General features: G+C 44.9%; 1 protein-coding gene across 1 annotated transcript in view; it reads left to right on the top strand.

Annotated features, from left to right (window-relative positions):
- The window catches only part of LOC132821182 (interferon-induced GTP-binding protein Mx1-like), a 57,250-nt gene that overhangs the window by 9,958 nt on the left and 25,464 nt on the right, over positions 1-21,828 (top strand). Inside the window, exons 3-5 of the mRNA XM_060833818.1 lie at positions 231-423; positions 11,353-11,490; positions 19,219-19,373. Coding sequence (XP_060689801.1) covers positions 231-423; positions 11,353-11,490; positions 19,219-19,373 — 486 coding nt within the window. The remainder of the gene's footprint in view (positions 1-230; positions 424-11,352; positions 11,491-19,218; positions 19,374-21,828) is intronic.

Raw genomic sequence — 21,828 nt, 5'->3', positions numbered from 1 at the left:
AGCTATGTCCATGCCCCATGAGCTGCAGCTTCAGAAAGGAGCAGAGGGACTCAGATGAAAAAGTTTAGGAGAGGAATTCCAAAGTTTAAAATTGATGTAAAGTGATCAACTAAAAAATAGAAAGCTTGGTTACGATATTGAGTACTAACTCAGTCACAATATTAAGTACTAACTTAGAAATATTTATACGATCATTCTAGTTTCTTGAACCTTTCTTTGTTTATTTTCAGAAAATGGAGATGATGTTCTATAACAGCTATGAGGAGAAGATACGTCCTTGCATTGATCTTATTGACTCGCTGAGAAGATTGGGTGTGGATAAGGATCTGGCTCTTCCAGCCATCGCTGTGATTGGAGACCAGAGCTCTGGGAAGAGCTCAGTGCTGGAGGCGCTGTCTGGGGTGTCACTACCCAGAGGGAGTGGTAAGATAACAGCGATGAACACCATCAACTTCCCTGTAGTGTACTTAGTTATTCTGGTAATGTTATCAAGTATAATTTAACACTGAATAATAAGTGAAGATGGGCAAAATGGTAGGCTTTAAGAGGTGCTTGAAAATATGAAGAAAGGCAAAGAGACTTGGAGAAGGAATTCCAGAGCTTAGGGATTTGGCAGCTGCAGACATGATCAAAAACAATACACAATTAAAAATCAGAGATGCTCACTAGCTCGGTTATGTGGCAATGCAGATATCTTGGGGTGATATATGGTTGAAGTGGATATGGAGGGTTGAGGCCATCGAGGGATTTGAAAATGAAAAGGTGCATTGTGAAATGGAAGGTAACATAGGTCAGTGAGCACTGGGCTAATGAATGGTCTGGAGCGGAGTTTTGGATGAGTGGAAAATTTGGAGTTGGCCGGAAGTGCTTTGAATCAATCAAGCCTGAAGATTAAGAAAAGATAATCAATAAGAGTTTCAGCAGCAATGGAGCTGAGGCAGTGATAAAGTTGAACAATGTTACAGAAGTGAAAACAGGTGCTGTTGCTGATGACATGGGTGCTGCAGATTAGGATATTAAGCACATATTGGATTCAGCTGATTGCAGTAAATTGAAAACGCTGGCTAATTAATTATTCCTGGTGCTCATGGGAATTGAATGATAATGTGCTTTTTTTTTAAATCCCTGCAACTTGCAGAAACTTAAGAGATTCTTCCCCTTTCACTGTAAACACTGAGGGACAAATACTCAGTCATCAGCATGTTCTTACTTCAGACTGACAACATCAGCATTTTACATCGTTACAGCGACGGCTGGGTTAAATGGCGATGATTTGGTTGGTTGGGGTGTTACAATTTGTGGGATGTGAGATAACACAAATTTTATATTGCATTGTTGGATGCTTACCTTGGCATCAAATATGATAACATCGGCTAGGAAAACGGGTGGAGCTGATGGTGACAGAATGGAGTTTGTGGTGAGGACGAAAAACTATGGCTTCAATCTTTCCAAAAATAATTATTGGGAAGGAATTTCTGCTGATCCAGTGCTGGTTACCAAACCAGCAGTCTGAGAAGAAGGAAGTTTTCCTGGTGAACATGACATCATCCTTCCTTTATTTCCAGATTCATGTTTTCCTCTTTGACCTCTCTCTGCCTTTTCTGGAATCTTGCTGTGAACGAATTCTGTCCAAGCACTAGTTTCCCAGTGATTTTGTCATATACGAACCACAAAGAGACATTTCTGAGAGACGGAATAAGTTGCCCTAGCAATGCATTTCTTTCTCTGAACGTAAGAACATAAGGAATAGGAGCAGGAGCATGCCATCTGGCCCCTCAAGTCTGCTCCGCCATTCAATACAATCATGGCTGATCTTTTCATGGACCCATTCACTCGCTCACTCACCATAACCTTTAATTCCTTTGCTGTTCCAAAATCCATCTATCTTTGCTTTAAAACATTCAACAAGGTAGCCTCAACTGCTTCACTGGGCAGAGAATTCCAAAGATTCACAACTCTCTGGAAGAAGAAGTTCCTACTCAACTCAGTTTGGATTTTATACTCCGCCATTACCTAGTGTACAAGAAATCCCTATGACAGGGATGGAACACGTATTAGCTATTTCTCCCCTTGAGCTTATTTCACCATTCAGTTAGATTTTGGCTGTATTCTATTTCAAATCCTCCTGTCCATGTTGGCTGCATTCCTTTAACAACAATCCCCCAACAAAGTGTAATCTATCTCAGTTTTGAAATTCTCAATTCAAACTCTCAATAACTCTTTGTGGAAGGAGGTATAGATTTTCACTAACCATTGTTTGAGTAAATGCTTTCTGATAACTCTCCTCAACAATTAAGCTTCTAATTTTAATGTTATATTCTTTGTTGTTCTCAGCTCCCCCCTCATCAGAGGAAATAGTTAATAAGGTAGATAGAGAGAAACTGCTTTAATCATATTAAACTCTCCAGTTAGATCGGCCTCAGTCTATTCCACAAAGACATAGGGCGATCTTTTCTTCATCCCTTCATGGACCCTCTTTTAACTTTCTAACTGATCAGCTGGGTTTTATTTTCTGTACAATGGCTTAGATCAGAAGCTGAATGTGGCACACCAGCATTCACACGGCTCAGTACCTTGCACTGTTGTGAATGCAGTAGACTTCACGAGTACTGTTATAATTAGGTGTGCCTGGGGTCATGGGTTCAAATCCCACCAATTAATAAATCTGGAATTTTAAAAACTGTATTCTAATGGTAACTGTGAAACTTCTCTGGCTTTTATAAATTCCCATCTGGTTCAGGGAAGGAAATATGTTTTCCTTACTTGTTCTGACTTACAACTGCAGAGATATAGTTGACAGTAAGATGACATCAGAAACCCACGAGAAAGGAATTCAGGTTTGTGAAGTCTAAGAAAGGGAATAAAACCAGCAGGATCACAATTCATCAATGTATGCACGAGAAATGATCAGGGCAAATCCAGACCTGTTGACCTTGCATGGTCTTCCTTAGTAACATCTGGGAATTTGTGTGAAAATTGAGAGAGTTTACCCACAGAGTCAAGCAACAGTACTTCATGGAACTATACCTAACAGACAATATTCCAGACACCATTATCACTTTTGCTGGGTACACTCTGTCTCATTAGCAGATGTGGCAGCACTGGTGTACAGTCAGGAGGGAGTTGCTCAACATTAACTCCAGGCTGATGAGGTCTTAGAATCATAGAATCCCTACTGTGTGAAAACAGGTCTTTCAGCCCAACAAACCCACACTGACCCTCCAAAGAGTAACCCACCCAGACCCATTCCCTTACCCTATTATTCTACATTTACCCTGACTAATGCACCTCAGCTACACATCCTTGAACACTGGGCAATTTAGCATGGCCAATTCACCTAACCTGCACATCTTTGGACTGTGGGAGGAAACTGGAGTCTTATGGCATTAGATTAAAATGGGCAAGGAATCGTACAGCTGATAACTACCTGCTGCTTCCACCTCCTCCCTCTCGGCTGATGAATCAGCGATCCTTCATGGTGAACTCCTTTTGGATAATGAATTGAGGGCAGCGGAGGCACAGAATGTAATCTGAGTGGGGTATTTCAAGTGTAGCTAGATGACACCACTACTGACTGACTGGCAGAATCCTGAACAATGTAACTGCAAAACCTGGTCAGTGGCAGACCACAACCAGATCCCCACCTCTTCTTCCGCTACATTGATGATTGCAATGGCACCACCTCGTGCTCCCGCGAGGAGGTTGAGCAATTCATTAACTTCATTAACACGTTCCACCCTGACCTTAACTTTACCTGGACCATCTCTGACACCTCCCTCCTCTTCCTGGACCTCTCCATCTCCATTAATGACAATCAACTTGACACCAGCATTTTTTACAAACCCGACTCCCACAGTTATCTGGATTACACCTCTTCCCACCCTACCTCCTGCATAAATGCCATCCCATATTCCCAATTCCTCTGCCTCTGCCTTATCTGCTCCCAGGAGGACCAGTTCTGCTACAGAACACACCAGATGGCCTCCTTCTTTAGAGACTGCAATTTCCCTGCCCACGTGGTTAAAGATGCCCTCCAATGCATCTCATCCACATCCCGCACCTCCGCCTTCAGACCCCACCCCTCCAACCGTAACAGGACAGAATGCCCCTGGTGCTCACCTTCCACCCTACCAACCTTTGCATAAACCAAATCATCCACCAACATTTCCGCCACCTCCAAACAGACCCCATCACCAGGGATATATTTCCCTCCCCACCTCTTTCTGCCTTTAGCAAAGACCATTCCCCCCGTGACTACATGGTCAGGTCCACACTCCCTCTACAACTCACCCTCCCATCCTGGCACCTTCCCCTGCCACCGCAGGAACTGTAAAACCTGCGCCCACACCTCCTCCCTCACCTCCATCCAAGGCCCTAAAGGAGCCTTCCACATCCATCAAAGTTTTACGTGCACATCCACCAATATTATTTATTGTATCCGTTGCTCCCGATGCAGTCTCCTCTATGTTGGGGAGACTGGACGACTCCTCGCAGAGCGCTTTAGGGAACATCTCCGAGACACCCACACCAATCAACCACACTGCCCTGTGGCCCAACATTTCAACTCCCCCTCCCACTCTGCCAAGGACATGGAGGTCCTGGGCCTCTTTCACCGCCACGTCCTCACTACCAGATGCCTGGAGGAAGAACGCCTCATCTTCCGCCTGGGAACACTTCAACCCCAGGACATCAATGTGGACTTCAACAGTTTCCTCATTTCCCCTTCCCCTACCTCACCCCAATTCCAGCTCAGCACTGTCTCCATGACCTGTCCTACCTGCCTATCTCCTTTTCCACCTATCCACTCCACCCTCCCCCTGACCTATCACCTTCATCCCCTCCCCACTCATCTATTGTACTCTATGCTACTTTCTCCCTACCCCCACCCTCCTCTCATTTATTTCTCCACTCTGCAGACACTCTGCCTCTATTCCTGATAAAGGGCTTTTGCCCGAAACATCGAATTTCCTGCTCCGTGGATGCTGCCTGAACTGGTGTGCTTTTCCAGCACCAGTCTAATCTAGACTCTGGTTTCCAGCATCTGCAGTCATTGTTTTTACCCAGATAAGAATACACTTGAAGTCATCCTGACCAGCCTACGTGTTGCAGATGCATCTGTCCGTGAAACCAAGTCTCTGCTTTCATATTTAAGATATCCTCCATACATTTTGTGTGGCACTACCATTGTGCTAATCAGGCTAGATTTCAAACTGGCTTAGAACTACAAAATTGGACATCACTGAGGTGTTATTGAACAGCAGAAGCAGTAGAATTACATTCAACAGTAATCTATATACTTATTGGCTGCCATATAGTCCACTCTACCAGTAGCGTGAATCAGAGTTGATCTTCCAGATTCAATGAAGAGTGTAGGAGAGATCAGGAACAGACATACGTAAAAAATGAGGTACCAACCTGGTGAAGTTACAACACAGGTCTTCTTGTGTGCTGAACAGTGGAAACAGCACACAATGGACACAGTGGAGCAAACCCATAATCCAAGGATTAGATCAAAGCTCCGTCGTCCTGTCACATCTAGTCATGAGCGGTGGTGGACAATTAAACAACCAACAAGGGGACATCGTTCCATAATTATCCCTGTCCTAAACTACTGGGGAGAAAGCAAGATTTGATGCTGAAGCATTTGCATCTACCTTTCGCCTCAGCTGCCAAGTGAATGATTCACCTTGCCCTCCTCTTGAGGTCCCCTGCCTCACAGCTGCAAGTCTTTAGCCACTACAATTCACTCCATGTGAGATCAAGACCCAGCTAAGACCCGGGTGGCATGGTGGTTCAGTGGTTAGCACTGCTAACAGAGCCCTGGGTTCGATTCCAGCCTCTGGCAACTGTCTGTGTGGAATTTGCGCATTCTCCCTGTGTCTGTGTGGGTTACCTCCAGGTGCTCCAGTTTCCTCCCACAATCCAAAAATGTGCAGGTTAGGTGAATTGGATAGGCTAAATTGCCCATAGTGTTAGGTGCATTTGTCAGGGGTAAATATGAGGAATGGGTCTGGGTGGATTACTCTTTGAGGGGTCGGTGTGCACTTGTTGGGCTGAAGGGCCTGTTTCCATACTGTAAGGAATCTATAAAGGCAATGAATACTGCTAAGGACTGAATTAGCTGCACCTTGGCCAAGCTGTCCCAGTACATCTACAACACTGGCATTGACCTGACAATGTGGAAAATTGCCCAGATTTATCTCACCTGAAAAAGGTAGGGCTAATTGAACCCAGCCAATTCCTGCTGTATCAGTTTGTAAGCAATAATCAGCAAAGTAATGGAACAAGTCATCAATAGTGCTATCAAGCTGCATTTACACAGCAATAGGAGAAAGTGAGAACTGCAGATGCTGGAGATCAGAGCTTAAAAATGTGTTGCTGGAAAAGCACAGCAGGTCAGGCAGCATCAAAGGAGCAGGAAAATTGATGTTTCGGGCATAAGCCCTTCTCCAGGGCTTATGCCCGAAACGTCAATTTTCCTGCTCCTTTGATGCTGCCTGACCTGCTGTGCTTTTCCAGCAACACATCTTTACACAGCAATATCCTGTTCACTGACCACCAATTCTAGTCTCTTTATTTAAGAAAGGATATGCTTACCATAGCATGGTGCAGAGGAGGTTCATGACACTGACCCGAGGATGACATGAAGAGAGATTGGTCCAACTGTGCCTGTATTCACTGGAGTTCAAAAGGCTGAGGGATTTTCGCAACCTCTCCCCTCACCTGGGGCATGGCGGCCCTCAGGTTAAACCACCACCAGCGAGTCTCTCTGAGAGTAGGACTACGGCAACTTCACGTTTACAGTCTCAGGATAGAGGGTAGGGCCTTTAGGACTAAAATGAGGAAAACATTCTTCACTCAAAAGGTAGCGAACCTGTGGAATTCTCTACCATAGAGAATTGGGAAGACCAAGTTGCTGGGTATATTCACGATATTTTTTACTTATTAAAGGCATCAAGTGGTGTGGGGAGGAGTTTGGAGATGGCATTGAGCTTGAGGATCAGCCATGATCACACTGAATGATAAGCAGGTTCGGAGGGCTGACTCCTGATCCTAGTTTTTATGTTTCCATTGAGGCAGCAATTCACCAAGTCTGGCATTAAGAGGGTCCAGTAAAACTGGAGTCAGAGCACATCAGGGAAAAGTTCTGGTTGGATTCCTACCCATTTGCATAGGAAGATGGCTATGGTTGTTGGAAGTCAATCATCTGTGATAGAGGACATTGCCACAAGAGTTCCTCAGGATGGTTCTTAAGCCTAGCCATTTTCAGCTGCTCCATCATAAATTCAGAATTGGGAATATGCACTGCTGATTATGCAATTTTCAGCTGCTTCTTATTCAAATAGTCCACAGAAATACGTGATAAGGGAGTTAGCGAGGAAAGAGATCAATCTGAGACTGGTACAGCTGATAACAGAAGTGAGTCAAACAGTCAGGGCAGGCAGGGACAAGGTAGGACTAATAAATTAAACTGCATTTATTTCAATGCAAGGGGCCTAATAGGGAAGGCAGATGAACTCAGGGTATGGTTCGGAACATGGGACTGGGATAGACCATAGAACAATACAGCACAGAACAGGCCCTTCGGTCCACGATGTTGTGCCGAACATTTGTCCTAGCTTAAGCACCTATCCATGTACCTATCCAATTGCCGCTTAAAGGCCTTATTGAAGTCCATATGGATCACATCTACTGCTCTACCCTCAATCATCTTTGTTAATTCTTCAAAAAACTCAATCAAGTTTGTGAGACATGATTTCACAAAGCCATGTTGACTATCCCTAATTAGTCCTTACCTTTCCAAATACATATACAGCCTGTCCCTCAGGATTCCTCCAATAACTTGCCTACCACTGAGGTCAGGCTCACTGGTCTATAGTTCCCTGGCTTGTCTTTACCGCCCTTCCTAAACAGTGGCACCATGTTTGCTAACCTCCAACCTTCCAGCACCTCACCTGTGACTATCGATGATACAACTATCTCAGCAAGAGGCCCAGCAATCACTTCTCTAGCTTCCCACAGAGTTCTAGGGTACACCTGATCAGGTCCTGGGATTTATCCGCCTCTAACCATTTCAAGACATCCAGCACTTCCTCCTCTGTAATCTGGACATTTTGCAAGGTGTCACCATCTACTTTCCTATGGTCTATATCTTCCATATCCTCTTCCACAGTAAATACTGATGCAAAATACTCATTTAGTATCTCCCCCATTTTCTGTGGCTCCGCACAAAGGCCGCCTTGCTGATCTTTTAAGGACCCTTTTCTCTCCCTAGTTACCCTTTTATCCTTAATATATTTGTAAAAACCCTTTGGATTCTCCTTAATTCTATTTACCAACGTTATCTCATGTCCCCTTTTTGCCCTCCTGATTTCCCGCTTAAGTATACTCCTACTTCCATTATACTCTAAGGATTCACTCGATCTATCCTGTCTATACCTGACGTACACTTCCCTCTTTTTCTTAACCAAACCCTCAATTTCTTTAGTTATCATAGCAATTACAGAAACATGGCTACAGGAAGGATAGAAAGGGAGACAGGAGAGGAGGGGAAGTGGCATTTTTGATAAGGGATAGCATTACAGCTGTACTTAGGGAGGATATTCCCAGAAATACATCCAGGGAAGTTATTTGGGTGGAACTGAGAAATAAGAAAGGATTAATCACCTTATTGGGATTGTACTATAGAGTCCCTAATAGTCAGAGGGGCTATCTGTAAGAACAATAGGGTGGTTAATGTAGGGAATTTTAACTTTCCAAAAATAGACTGGGACTGCCATAGTGTTAAGGGTTTAAATGGAGAGGAATTTGTTAAGTGTGTACAAGACAATTTTCTGATTCAGTATGTGGATATATCTACTAGAGAAGGTGCAAAACTTGACCTACTCTTGGGAAATAAGGCAGGGCAGGTGACTGAGGTGTCAGTGGGGGAGCACTTTGGGGCCAGCGACCATAATTCTATTAGATTTAAAATAATGATTGAAAAAGATAGACTAGATCTAAAAGTTGAAGTTCTAAACTGGAGAAAGGCCAATTTTGACGGTATTAGGCAAGAACTTTCGAAAGCTAATTAGGGGCAGATGTTCGCAGGTAAAGAGATGGCTGGAAAATGGGAAGCTTTCAGGAATGAGATAACGAGAATCCAGAGAAAGTATATTTCTGTCAGGGTGAAAGGAAAGGCTCATAGATATAGGGAATGCTGGATGACTAAAGAAATTGAGGGTTTGGTTAAGAAAAAGAAGGAAGTATATGTAAGGTATAGACAGGATAGATCGCGTGAATCCTTAGAAGAGTATAAAGGAAATAGGAGTATACTTAAGAGGGAAATCAGGAGGGCAAAACGGGGACATGAGATAGCTTTGGCAAATAGAATTAAGGAGAATCCAAAGAGTTTTTACAAATACGTTAAGGACAAAAGGGTAACTAGGGAGAGAATAGGGCCCCTCAAAGATCAGCAAGGCGGCCTTTGTGTGGAACTGCAGAAAATGGGGGAGATACTAAATGAATATTTTGCATCAGTATTTACTGTGGAAAAAAATATGGAAGAGATAGACTGTCTTGCAAAATATCCATATTAGAGAGGAGGAAGTGCTGGATGTCTTGAAACAGGTAAAGGTGGATAAATCGAGTAAAAAGTGAGGTCTGCAGATGCTGGAGATCAGAGCTGAAAATGTGTTGCTGGTTAAAGCGCAGCAGGTCAGGCAGCATCCAAGGAACAGGAAATTCGACGTTTCAGGCAAAAGCCCTTCATCAGGAACCCCCATGAACTGATCAGATGTCCCCTAGAATTCTGTGGGAAGCTAGAGAGGTGATTGCCGGGCCTCTTGCTGAAATATTTGTATCATCGATAGTAACAGATGAGGTGTCGGAAGACTGGAGGTTGGCTAACATGGTGCCACTGTTTAAGAAGGGTGGTAAGGACAAGCCAGGGAACTGTAGACCAGTGAGCCTGACATCAGTGGTAGGTAAGTTGTTGGAGAGGGTTCAAAAAAGATTTACGAGGATGTTGCCAGGGTTGGAGGATTCGAGCTATAGGGAGAGGCTGAACAGGCTGGGGCTGTTTTCCCTGGAGCGTCAGAGGCTGAGGGGTGACCTTATAGAGGTTTATAAAATCATGAGGGGCATGGATCGGGTAAATAGGCAAAAATCTTTTCCCTGGGGTCGGGGAGTCCAGAACTAGAGGGCATAGGTTTAGGGTAAGAGGGGAAAGATATAAAAGAGACCTAAGCGGCAGCTTTTTCACACAGAGAATGGTATGTGTATGGAATAAGCTGCCAGAGGAAGTGGTGGAGACTGGTAAAATTGCAACATTTAAAAGGCATTTGGATGGGTGTTTCAAAAGATTAGATTACTTATAGTATGGAAACAGACACAGAGAGAATGTGTAAACTCTATGCAGACAGTTGCCTGAGGCAGGAATTGAACCCGGGTCTCTAGTGCTGTGAGGCAGCAGTGCTCACCACTGTGCCACTGTGCTGCCCCTAGGAAGGGTTTGGAGGGATAATGGCTGGGTGCTGGCAGGTGGGACTAGATTGGTTTGGGATATCTGGTTGGCATGGACAGGTTGGACTGAGGGGTTTGTTTCCGTGCTGTACATCTCTATGATTCTATGACTCTATGAGTAGGCTTTTGTCTTAAACAAGATGTTGTCTGTACAATGTTCACAACACATTATTGATAGACATTGTTACAGACCACGAGGAAGACCTGGATGGTTTTACTCCTAAGGATCCTAAGTTGTTCTTCCACCAAGTCTGAACATTAAGTGCTTCCCTCTTTGTAGACAATGTACTTTACAGTATTAAATCTATAAGACTTTATGCTGTTATGCACAGCTTCTCAAAGGCAGTTTGGGATGGACAATGCTGTCTTTCTTAACTGTTTTAAAATGTGCTGTGCACATTCACAGAGATTTTCAAAATCATGAACTGGCTGGTTAGAGTAGGTTGGGAGAAACTGCTACTTGTAGAAGGAGCACGAAATGAGAGAGTGTAGATTTTAAATGGTCTGTAAAAGGAACAAAAGTGAAGTGAGGGGAAATGTCTTCACTCAGTGAATAATTAGGGTAAGGACTGTGCTGCCTAGAAGTGCGATAGAGGCAGGTTTAATTGAGGCTTTCAAGAAGGCATTGGGTGATTAGATATCTCAAAATAACATGCAAGAGTATGTGGAGAAATCAAGAAAGTAGTATAAGGTAATTCTGGTCATTCAACGTGCTAGTACAATAGGCTGAGGGGCATCCTTCTCTGCCGTAACAATTCTGTGATTCCATGTTTGATGCATCTAACTAGCAGTATCATGTGACTATAATTCACTTGAAATGATGTCGTCCTTTTCAATATTTCACACCAGGTATTGTTACCAGATGTCCTCTTGAATTGAAGCTGAAGAAAGCCAAAGAGGACAATGTGTGGAAGGGCAAACTGACTAATGAATATTTTCAAGTGGAACTGACAGACCCATCAGAAGTAGAGAAACAAATCCAGACAGGTACCGTAAAACTGAACTAATTTTGCTTGTACCATTTGGAAGGAAGGCTTTAGCTTCCTTTCACATTCCATGTTCTTATATTTAAAAAAAAAACTAATGATATTTTGAGGTTAAGGAGGCAAATGCTTTGTTATCAGAAGGGAAAAAAATCAAGGACAAAAGATTTTGAAAAGGCATAGCAGATCAAGAAAGATCTGTGAAGAGATCTCAGCGTTTATTTGTCAGATGGACGAATTTCATCAGAATTGAGGAAAGATAAAACTGTTTGAGTTTTAAGCCAATAGAAAAGCCAAGTGAACTAGAAGTACAAAGGCAAATGTCTGTGACAGGGTGAAGGCTGGACGAGATTAACCAACAAAAGATTTCATGATGCAAAAGCCAAAGAGAGTGTTAATGGATAAAGTGAAAGGCTGTGTTGAAATGAGGTGTGAATTGCTGCATTAAAAATATCTGAAAGGAACATAACAACAAGTTAAAGAAAGAAATATTTGGTGAGCCTTTGGTGTGGATTGAAACAGTGCCTAGGTGACCAGGGACCCAGGTTCAAATCCACCCTCGGGCGGCAGTCTGTGTGGAGTTTGCACATTCTCCCCTGTGTCTGCGTGGGTTTTCTCCGGATACTCTGGTTTCCTCCCACAGTCCAAAGATGTGCAGGTTAGGTCGATTGGCCATGGGAAATGCAGGGATAGGGGAGGAGTGGCTCTGGGTGGGAGGGTTGGTGTAGATTCGATGTGCTGAATGGCCTGCTTCCTCACCATAAGGATTCTATGATTGGTTGTATACCCTGGGAAATATCTGATTTTATCTTCTGCTTGTGCTCAGTTAGTATCTCCTAGTGAAGTGGCATTCAGATTTCCGAACTGACTTCAGAGTTCCTGGTTAAGGAGACTTGAAATCATTCAGCGTTGTCAACCTCACTGCTGGACACTTCTCATTAAGGCCCCACACTAAAGTAGAAGCAAATTACTGCGGATGCTGGAATCTGAAACCAAAAGAGAAAATGCTGGAAAATCTCAGCAGGTCTGGCAGCATCTGTAAGGAGAGATGCTGCCAGACCTGCTGAGATTTTCTAGCATTTTCTCTCCCAGCTCGGAACTGTTGTGGCCTCCCTGAGTTTTTCCAGCAGCAGTGTCAACCTCAGTGGATAAGGAGACCACTCACTCAATAGAAGCGGCCACCTTGCAAAAAGCTTGAGACTCCAGGCTCCAGTTGTGAGTTTGTTTGGGGGGGGGGCGGGTGGGGGGTTGGGGGGAGGTTTGGAATAAGAAAAGTTGCAACCTCATCGTAAGTAATTAATGCAGCAGGAGCTTCCCATCGGTGCTGAGGGACCTATCAAGTTCCGTCCTGATCATTTTCGTAAGACCAACATCTCAGAGTGGCTCTGTGTCGAGGTGGCTGTATTGACCCTAAGCTCCCTCACCACCCTTAGATAGCTGCAGAGTCTCTGGCACTGTTGTTCCTGGCTCCATGCTCTCTCAGTATAGAATGGATTCACCAGAGGTAGCAGCACAGTGGTATTCAGTCAGGAGGGAACTGTCTTGGGAGGCCTCCAAATTGATACGGAAGTCCAAGCTCTCCTGGTATATGTACACACAGGCAATGAGAACCATGAGTCTGACTGGGACAACACAACGATACTAGGACAAGCCAAACAAAGAACAGCAAAGGAATTCCTGGAATCATGGTACTCATCCTTGGATTCCATCAACACATACATTGACCTGGATCCAATATACAAACCACTGCAATGGAAAAACCAGAACCAGTACCAATTGGAAACAGCTCAAACAGAACCACATCAATTCAAAGTGGAACAGTACAGCAGTGCTTCACAAGAGCTAACATAGCACTGATGGTATCACCTAGAAAGGGGACAAAATGTCTGTCAATAAAACTCACCAACTCGGCGAATGGACCAACAAGGAATCCAACTAGCTCCCATGCTACAGATCTTCACAAAAACTTGAAACAGAACCCCTACCACATGGAAACAGGCCATTTGGCCATTTGAGTCCACACCAACTCACAAAATAGCATCCCTCCTAACACCCACGCTGACTCATCCCCCAATACTGACCCATTCCCTTCCCCACCCTTACCCCATCCTCTCCTACCCTGACCCCATCCTCCCCCACCCTGACCCATTCCCTTCCCCACCCTGACCCCATCCTCCACCCTGACCCCATCCTCCCCCACCCTGACCCCATCTCCTACCCACCCTGACCCCATCCTGCCCCACCCTGACCCAATCCTCCCCCATCCTGACCCCACCCTGACCCCATCCCTCCCCACCCTGACCCCATCCTCCCCCACCCTGACCCCATCCCCTACCCACCCTGACCCATTCCCTTCCCTACCCTGACCCATTCCTCCCCCACCCTGACCCCATCTGCCCCCATCCTGACCACATCCTCCTCCACCCTGACCCATTCCCTTCCCCACCCTGACCCCATCCTGACCTATTCCCTTCCCCACCCTACCCATCCCTCCCCACACTGACCCATCCCTCCCCACACTGACCCCATCAGCCCCCATCCTGACCCATTCCCTCCCCCACCCTACCCATCCCTCCCCACACTGACCCATCCCTCCCCACCCTGACCTCATCTTTCCCCACCCTGACCCCATCCGTCCCCACCCTGACCCATCTGCACCCCTCCACCCTGACCCATCCCTCCCCACCATGACCCCATCTGCCCCCACTCTGACCTATTCCACACGTCCACCCTGACCTGTCTCGCCCCACACTGACCCGTGCCCCCCAATGCTGACCCATTCCCCTCCCCACCCTGACCTCATCCTCCCCCACCCTGACCCATCCACACCCCTCCATCCTGACCGTCCCTCCCCACACTGACCCATTCCCCTCCCCATCCCCCCAATGCTGACCTATCCTTCCCCATGTTGACCCATCCTCTCCCACCCTGACCCCATGCCCCCAATGCTGACCTATCCCATCCCCACCCTGACCACATCCCCTCACCCCCCCCAACCCTGACCCCATCTACCCCCCTCCCCTCCCCTCCCAACCACCCTATCTCTGTAATCTTTCATTTCTCATGGCTAACCCACTGAGCCTGCACATCCCAGGACACTACAGGCAATTTAAAATGGCCAATCCACATTCCTGATGAAGTGCTCATGCTCGAAACGTCAACTCTCCTGCTCCTTGGATGCTGCCTGACCGGCTGTGATTTTCCAGTGCCACACTTTTTGACTCTGATATCCAGCATCTGCAGTCCTCACTTTCTCCCAATCCACCTGACCTGCACATCTTTGAACAGTGGGAGGAAACTGGAGCACCTGGAGAAAACCCACCCAGACACAGGGAGAATGTGCAAACTCCTCACAGACAGGCGGTCGCCTGAGGGTGCAAATCGAACCCCAGTGCCGTGAGGCAGCAGTGCTAATCCATTGAGCCACCGTGCCACCACTTCAGGATTTGGCCAGTTCTGCCACTGGGATTAAAATCAGAAAGTGCTAGAGAAAGTTGAGCACCATCTGCGCAAAGAGAAACAAAGTTAGCATTTCAAATCTACTTCTGGTGCTACTGAGTAAGCCTTGGTGATGGGCATTAAAATCCCCCAGCCAGTATAAACACTGTGCCCTTCTTCCAAATGGAATCTAATATGGAGGAGGACTGATTCATCAGCTGAACTGGATGTAATCAGCAGGAGGTTTCCTTACCCGTGTTGACCTTAGTAGCACTTAGTGCAGTCGCTGCATGAGAATTTGTAAATTGCACTCGTCCTGCTCATAGTGGGTATTGGGTCCTTTATTCTGGCTCTCTTGAGTGTGTTGGTTTGTGTGCTGTCAAGGACTGTGGTGGTCAGAGCAGTCTAGTTGTCAGTTCTGACATGTTTTCATGGACGGGAGAATAGCATTAGGTTGGGGCATGTCTTGTCTTCTTGGTGTTGCTTGTCTGCCAGGAATCTCCTGACAAAGCCGTGGGGGCTATCCGTTTTTGGCAAAGACTTTGTAAAGGTGTTCTTCTTCCTCTCTTCACAGTTCCGGGGTGCTGCAGTGTATTGTTGCTCTTTTGAACAGGGTCCTACCGCAGCTCCTCTTGTGGGTGTTTGGGTGGTTGCTGTTTTAGTTTAGGATTTGATCGGTGTGTGTGGTCTTTCTGTGCACTTTTGTTGTGAACAAAGAAAATTTACAGCCCACGAACAGGCCCTTTGGCCCTCCAAGCCTGAGCCTGAGGACAAATATACTGTCTAAATCTGTCGGTCAATTCCTAAGAATTTGTATCCCTCTGTTCCGCACCTACTCAGCATCTGTCCAGACGCATCTTCAATGAATCTACCGTGCCTGCCTCTACCACCTCTGCTGGCAATGTGTTCCAAACGCCCACCACCCTCTGTGTGGAGTACTTGCCTCGTGTACCCCCCTTAAACTTTCCACCTCACACCTTGAAAGCATGACCTCTCGTTACTGAATTCTTCAGCCTGGGAAAAGGCTTGTGTTTATCCACCCTGTGTCTATACCCTTCATGCTTTTGTAAACCTCAATCACGTCCCCCCTCAATCTCCTTTTTTCTAGTGAAAATAAACCTAACCTACTCAACCTGTCTTCATAGCTAGCACCTTCCATACCAGGCAACATCCTCATAAACTTTCTCCCCACCCTCTCCAAAGCATCCACATCCTTTCGTTAATATGGCGACCAGAATTGTACATAGTATTTTAAATGCGGCTGAACCAATGTCTTGTACAATTTTAACATGACTTGCCAGTTCTTATACTCAATACCCCGTCCAATGAAGGCAAGCATACTATATGCCTTCTTGACCACTCTATCCACCTGTGCAGCAACCTTCAGGGTACAATGGACCTGCACTCCCAGATCTCTCTGCCCATCAACTTTTCCCGAGGCTCTTCCATTTACTGTATAATTCGCTCTAAAATTAGACTTGCCTAAATGCATCACCTCACATTTGTCTGGATTGAAAGCCATCTTCCACTTTTCCGGCCAACTCTCCAGTCTATCTATATTCTCCTGTGTTCTCTGACAGTCTCTTCTGCTTTCTACTACTCCACCAATCTTTGTGTCATCTGCAAACTTGCTGATTATACCAACAGTGCCCTCTTCCAGATCATTTATGTATATTACAAACAACAGTGGCCCCAGTACTGACCCCTATGGAACACCACTGGTCACCTTTCTCCATTTTGAGAAACTCCCTTCAACTACTACTCTCTGTCTCCTGTAACTCAACCAGTTCTTTGTCCACCTAGCTAGAACACCCTGCACTCCATGTGACTTCACTTTCTCCATTAGTCTACCATGTGGAACCTTTTCAAACGCCTTACTAAAGTCCATGTATATGACATCAACAGCTCTTCCTTCATCTCTCAACTTGGTCACTTCCTCGAAGAACTCTATTAAGTTTGTAAGGCACGATCTCCCCCGCACAAAACCATGTTGTCTATCACTGAGAAGCTCATTCTTTTCTAAATATAATTAGATCCTATCTCTTAGTACCCTGTCCAGCAACTTCCCCACCACTGACGTCAGGCTCACTGGTCTGTTACCCGGAATATCCTTACTACCCTTCTTGTACAGGAGGACAACATTAAACTACCCTCCAGTCCTCCGGCACCTCACCTGTATTTAAAGATGCCACAAAGATATCTGTCAGGGCCCCAACTGTTTCCTCTCTCGCATCCCTCAGCAACCTGGGATAGATCCCATCCGGTCCTGGGGATTTGTCCATCTTAATAACCTCTAGCCTACCCAACACATCGTCCCTACTTATACCAACATGATCCAGACTAATCAAACTTCCACCTATAATCTCAAGATTCATCATGTTCCTCTCCTCAGTGAACACTGATGCAAAGTAATCATTCAGAATCCCACCCATTCTCTCAGGTTCGGCACATAGCCTTCCTTCATTATCTTTTAGTGGACCAATCCTTTCTCTAGTTGTGCATTCACCATTCTGTGTCCTTGTAACCATTACATCCCGAAATGGAAGTTGGTTTTTGTTCTCCTGCTCTCTAGTAAATTTGATCTCGGTGAAAATGTTGTTGATCTTCTGGAGTGTGTCCTCGATTTCAGCTCCTTTGATCATCACCAAAGTGTCACCCACGTACCTGATCCATAGCTTGGTTTGGATCTGTGGGAAGGCTATCTGTTCAAGTATTTGCATTACAGCCTCAGCTATAAGCTATAAACCCTGATATGGGTGAGCCCATAAGTGTCCCATTGATCTGTTCACATTCCTGGTAGCTGAGGATGAAGTATGTTGTCAGGCATAGATCAAGTAGTTTCAATGTGCTATCTTTGTTGATGGATTCGTAGTCTGTTTGTCTGTTCTGGTTATCCAGGAGTTTTGCTATAGTTTCTTTGGCTAAAGTTATGTCAGTTGAAGTAAAACATACCATAACTTTGAATGAGACCATTACCTCATCGTTGTTGATATCCATAGCCCTGATGTTGTCCAGGTGTTCCTGGGATAAGTGTATGGGGTGTGTACCTCCGCTAATAAAGTGTTGAAGCCTTTGATGTAGTCTCTTAGCTAGCCTGTAGACGTTCCCAGTAGGGACACGATGGGTCTGAGGGATGTACCTTTTGGAGTCCGTAAAATCGTGGGGTATTCGTACCTTCTGTTTTCATTCTTTGTAAGGGTTGACGTAGGTTCCGTAGTGTGTTAACTCTGTTGGTGAGATATGGTATGGAGTCTGACTCCCTCTGTTGGTAGATGTCAGTATCTGCGAGCAGTTTCTCTGCCTTTTGGATGCAGTGTTTTGTCCATGATCACTGTCATTCGGCCTTTGTCAGCCGGTACTATTACTATGTTTTTGTCCTTTCTTTGTTCTTCTAGGGCTTTTCTCTCTTTTATGTTCAAGGTATTCATTGGTCCTTTCTTGTTAGTGCAGGTGCTTATGGTTTCATTGTTAAGTTCGTTAGTTTGCAGTGTAAGTCTAAGTCTGCAGTAGAGGATTCTACCTGTTTATAACAATATTGGTAAGAGTGATCACCGCACAGTCTTTGTGAGTGTAAAGTTCTGTCTTCACGCTGAGGGTGTTGTGAGGCACTACCATCATGATGAATGGAAAAGACTTAAAAAGACCTGGCATCAGCAGGTCATCAGCAGGAGCAGGATTGTATTCAATCACGATCTGATAATGTCTTGACATGTCAGCCACTCTACCATTACTGTTAAAACAAGGGTTCACCTCCTGTTCAAAGAAGAGTGCAGAACCAGGCATATCTAAAAGTGAGATGCCAACCTGGTGAAGCGACAACATTAGACTACATTCATGCCAACACTGGAAAAAGCAGTCAATAAACAGAGCTAAGCATTTCCATAATAATCGATCAGATCAAAGCTCTGCAGTCCTTTATATCCAGGTGCAAAAGGTGGTGGAAAATTAAAGAACTAAATATTCTGGGGTGCCTGCTATCCACGTGGTACCGATTGGAGATTGAGACTAGAATTTCTACCTCTCTGTTTATTTGTGGGGGTGAAGTGCCTGTTTGAACACCCGAGGACAATTTATCTCATTTCAAAGCATTTTATGACACAATTGAGATTAATTAGACTCAACTGCAATAAAAACTAGTCCATCATCCTTCTCATACTATCCCCTTCCCAAAGAAAAATGAAGTTGCAAGCCACATTTTCAAGATTTATGTTCCTCTGTCACTGTTGGAACCTTACCTGGGAAGGTAGCCTCCTGCTGTTTACAATTCTCTGACTCTGTTTTCACATCTCTCCAGCCCAGAACATCATGGCAGGTGAAGGATTGGGAATCAGTCAAGAATTAATCAGTCTGCAGATTGAATCTAGCAACGTTCCTGACCTGACGCTGATAGATCTACCAGGAATTGCCAGAGTAGCCATCGGGAACCAACCAGCAGATATTGGTGATCAGGTACGGAGCCAGACTTGTGGAAATATGAAGCATCCATTTTAATACTCAACACATTCATCTTCTCAGTAGGCTGGAGAATATCTATCGATGTCTGCTGTTTTGAACAGATTGAGCCTATTCCAGTGATCTGTCATATCTCCAAAACTCATTCAACTTGAGCTAATCCAACATTCTGCTTTCAAGTTTCATTCACCTATTCCCTTTATCTCACTGAACTATGGAGATATCCAGATCACCATTTGCTCAAATTCTTCCACAGCTTCAGCTTTCCCAAGTTATTTAGCCTCCTCCAATCTTACAACAGCCGGTTCACCCTCTGGGATTTCTGCATTTCTCTAATACTGTACTTCCTCATGAAGGGCTTTTGCCTGAAACGTTGATTTTCCTGCTCCCCGGATGCTGCCTGACCTGCTGTACTTTTCCAGCACCACACTAATCTTGACTCTGATCTCCTCACTTTCACCTCACTATATTCACTGACTTGCTTGGCTTTCTCTTGGTAACTTAATACCACCTCCTGGACTTCTAAATTATGATCTACATTCCTAAACCTTTCAGTGTTCCCAAATCTGAGCCTTCCTTTAGAATATTCCCAAAAACCTATTTATTTTCGATCAATCTTTTGATCAATCATATCTGCAAATGTGCCTTTACCAGTCAATATATGTCTAATTATGTTTCTGTGAGAAACTTGGAATGTTTCAGATCATAATGTGTCATTTAACACAGAGCACAGTTTTTTTTTCCCTGTGTTCTTCATCATTCACTTGTTTGACAAATTGTTGAGGTTGTAGATAATTATAGTTGGGCAGTGACAAACAGTCCATTGTCAAAACAGAACTTGCATATTGCTGAAAAATGTTGAGAGTGTGTTGCTGGAAAAGCACAGCAAGTCAGGCAGCATCCGAGGAACAGGAGAATCAAGGTTTTGGGTGTAAGCCCTTATTCAGGAACGAGGGAAAAACTCATTCCTGATGAAGGGCTCATACCCAAAATGTCGATTCTCCTGTTCCTTGGATGCTGCCTGACCTGCTGTGCTTTTCCAGCAACACACTCTCGACTCTGATCTCCAGCATCTGCAGTCCCCACTTTCTCTGATTGCTGAGCAAAAACATATTATCAAAGCTTTTCATCTCACACTCATCAAGACAATTCACAAGAAACACCAACATAAGGGCAAACAAGGATTTATGCTGCAAGAGAGATAACTACTGATTGATTGGCAAGTAGACTCTGATTATGTAAGCAATTGCCATGGAGAATACACCCAGTAGATTTGATTGACAGTTAACTGCTGGGCTTTGTTTAGATTTTAAAAGAGGCAAGCTCGTTCTAACTGGTCAGGAACCTGCTCTGAGATATGAACCAGCAATTTGCTGCAGCAAAAATAGAAGTGCTGTAGAACAAAGAACAGAACAAAGAAAATTTACAGCCCAGGAACACGCCCTTTGGCTCTCCAAGCCTGAGTTGATCCAAATCCACTGTCTAAACCTGTCGCCCAATTCCTAAGCATCTGTATCCCTCTGTTCCCCACCTACTCGTGCACCTTAAATGAATCAGCCATGCCTGCCTCTACTTCCTCTGTTGGCAATGCATTCCAGGCACCCACCATCCTCTGTGTGATGGAATTGCCACATGTGTCTCCCTTAAACTTTTCACCTCTCACCTTGAAAGCATGACCTCTCGTTATTGAATCCTTCACTCTGGGGAAAAAGCTTATCCCTACCCTGTTTATATCCTTCATGATTTTGTAGACCTCAATCAGTCCCCCCTCAATCTCCTCTTTTCTAATGAAAATAAATCTAACCTACTCAACCTCTCTTCAAAGCTAGCACCTTCCATACCAAGCAACATCCTCGTAAACTTTCTCTGCACCTTCTCCAAAGCGTCCCCATCCTTTTGGTAATGTGGTGACCAGAACTGTACACAGTATTCTAAATGCAGCCGTACCTATGTCTTGTACAATTTTAACATGACCTGCCAGCTCTTATACTCAATACCCCGTCCAATGAAGGCAAGCATACTATATGCCTCCTTGACCACTCTATGCAGCAACCTTCTGGGTACAATGGACCTGAACTCCCAGATCTCTCTGCTCATCCACTTTTCCCAAGGCTCTTCCGTTTACGGTATAATTCGCCTAGAATTAGACTTCCCAAAATGCATCACCTCACATTTGCCTGGATTGAACTCTGTCTGCCACTTCTCCACCCAACTGTCCAGTGTATCTATATTCATTTGTATCCTTTAACAGTCCCCTATGCTTTCTGCTACTCCCATCAATCTTTGTGTCATCTGCAAACTTGCTGATCATACCAACAGTGCCTTCTTCCAGATCATTTATGTATGTTACAAACAACAGTGGCCCCAGCACTGATCCCTGGGTCACCTTTCTCCATTTTGTGAAACTCCCTTCAATTACTACTGTCTGTCTCCTGTTGCTCAACCAGTTCTT

The sequence above is a fragment of the Hemiscyllium ocellatum genome, chromosome 12, assembly GCF_020745735.1.
Source record: "Hemiscyllium ocellatum isolate sHemOce1 chromosome 12, sHemOce1.pat.X.cur, whole genome shotgun sequence".
Classification (NCBI taxonomy): domain Eukaryota; kingdom Metazoa; phylum Chordata; class Chondrichthyes; order Orectolobiformes; family Hemiscylliidae; genus Hemiscyllium; species Hemiscyllium ocellatum.
Note: the sequence above shows the minus strand (reverse complement) of the source record. Positions and strands in the feature narration are given on the sequence as shown.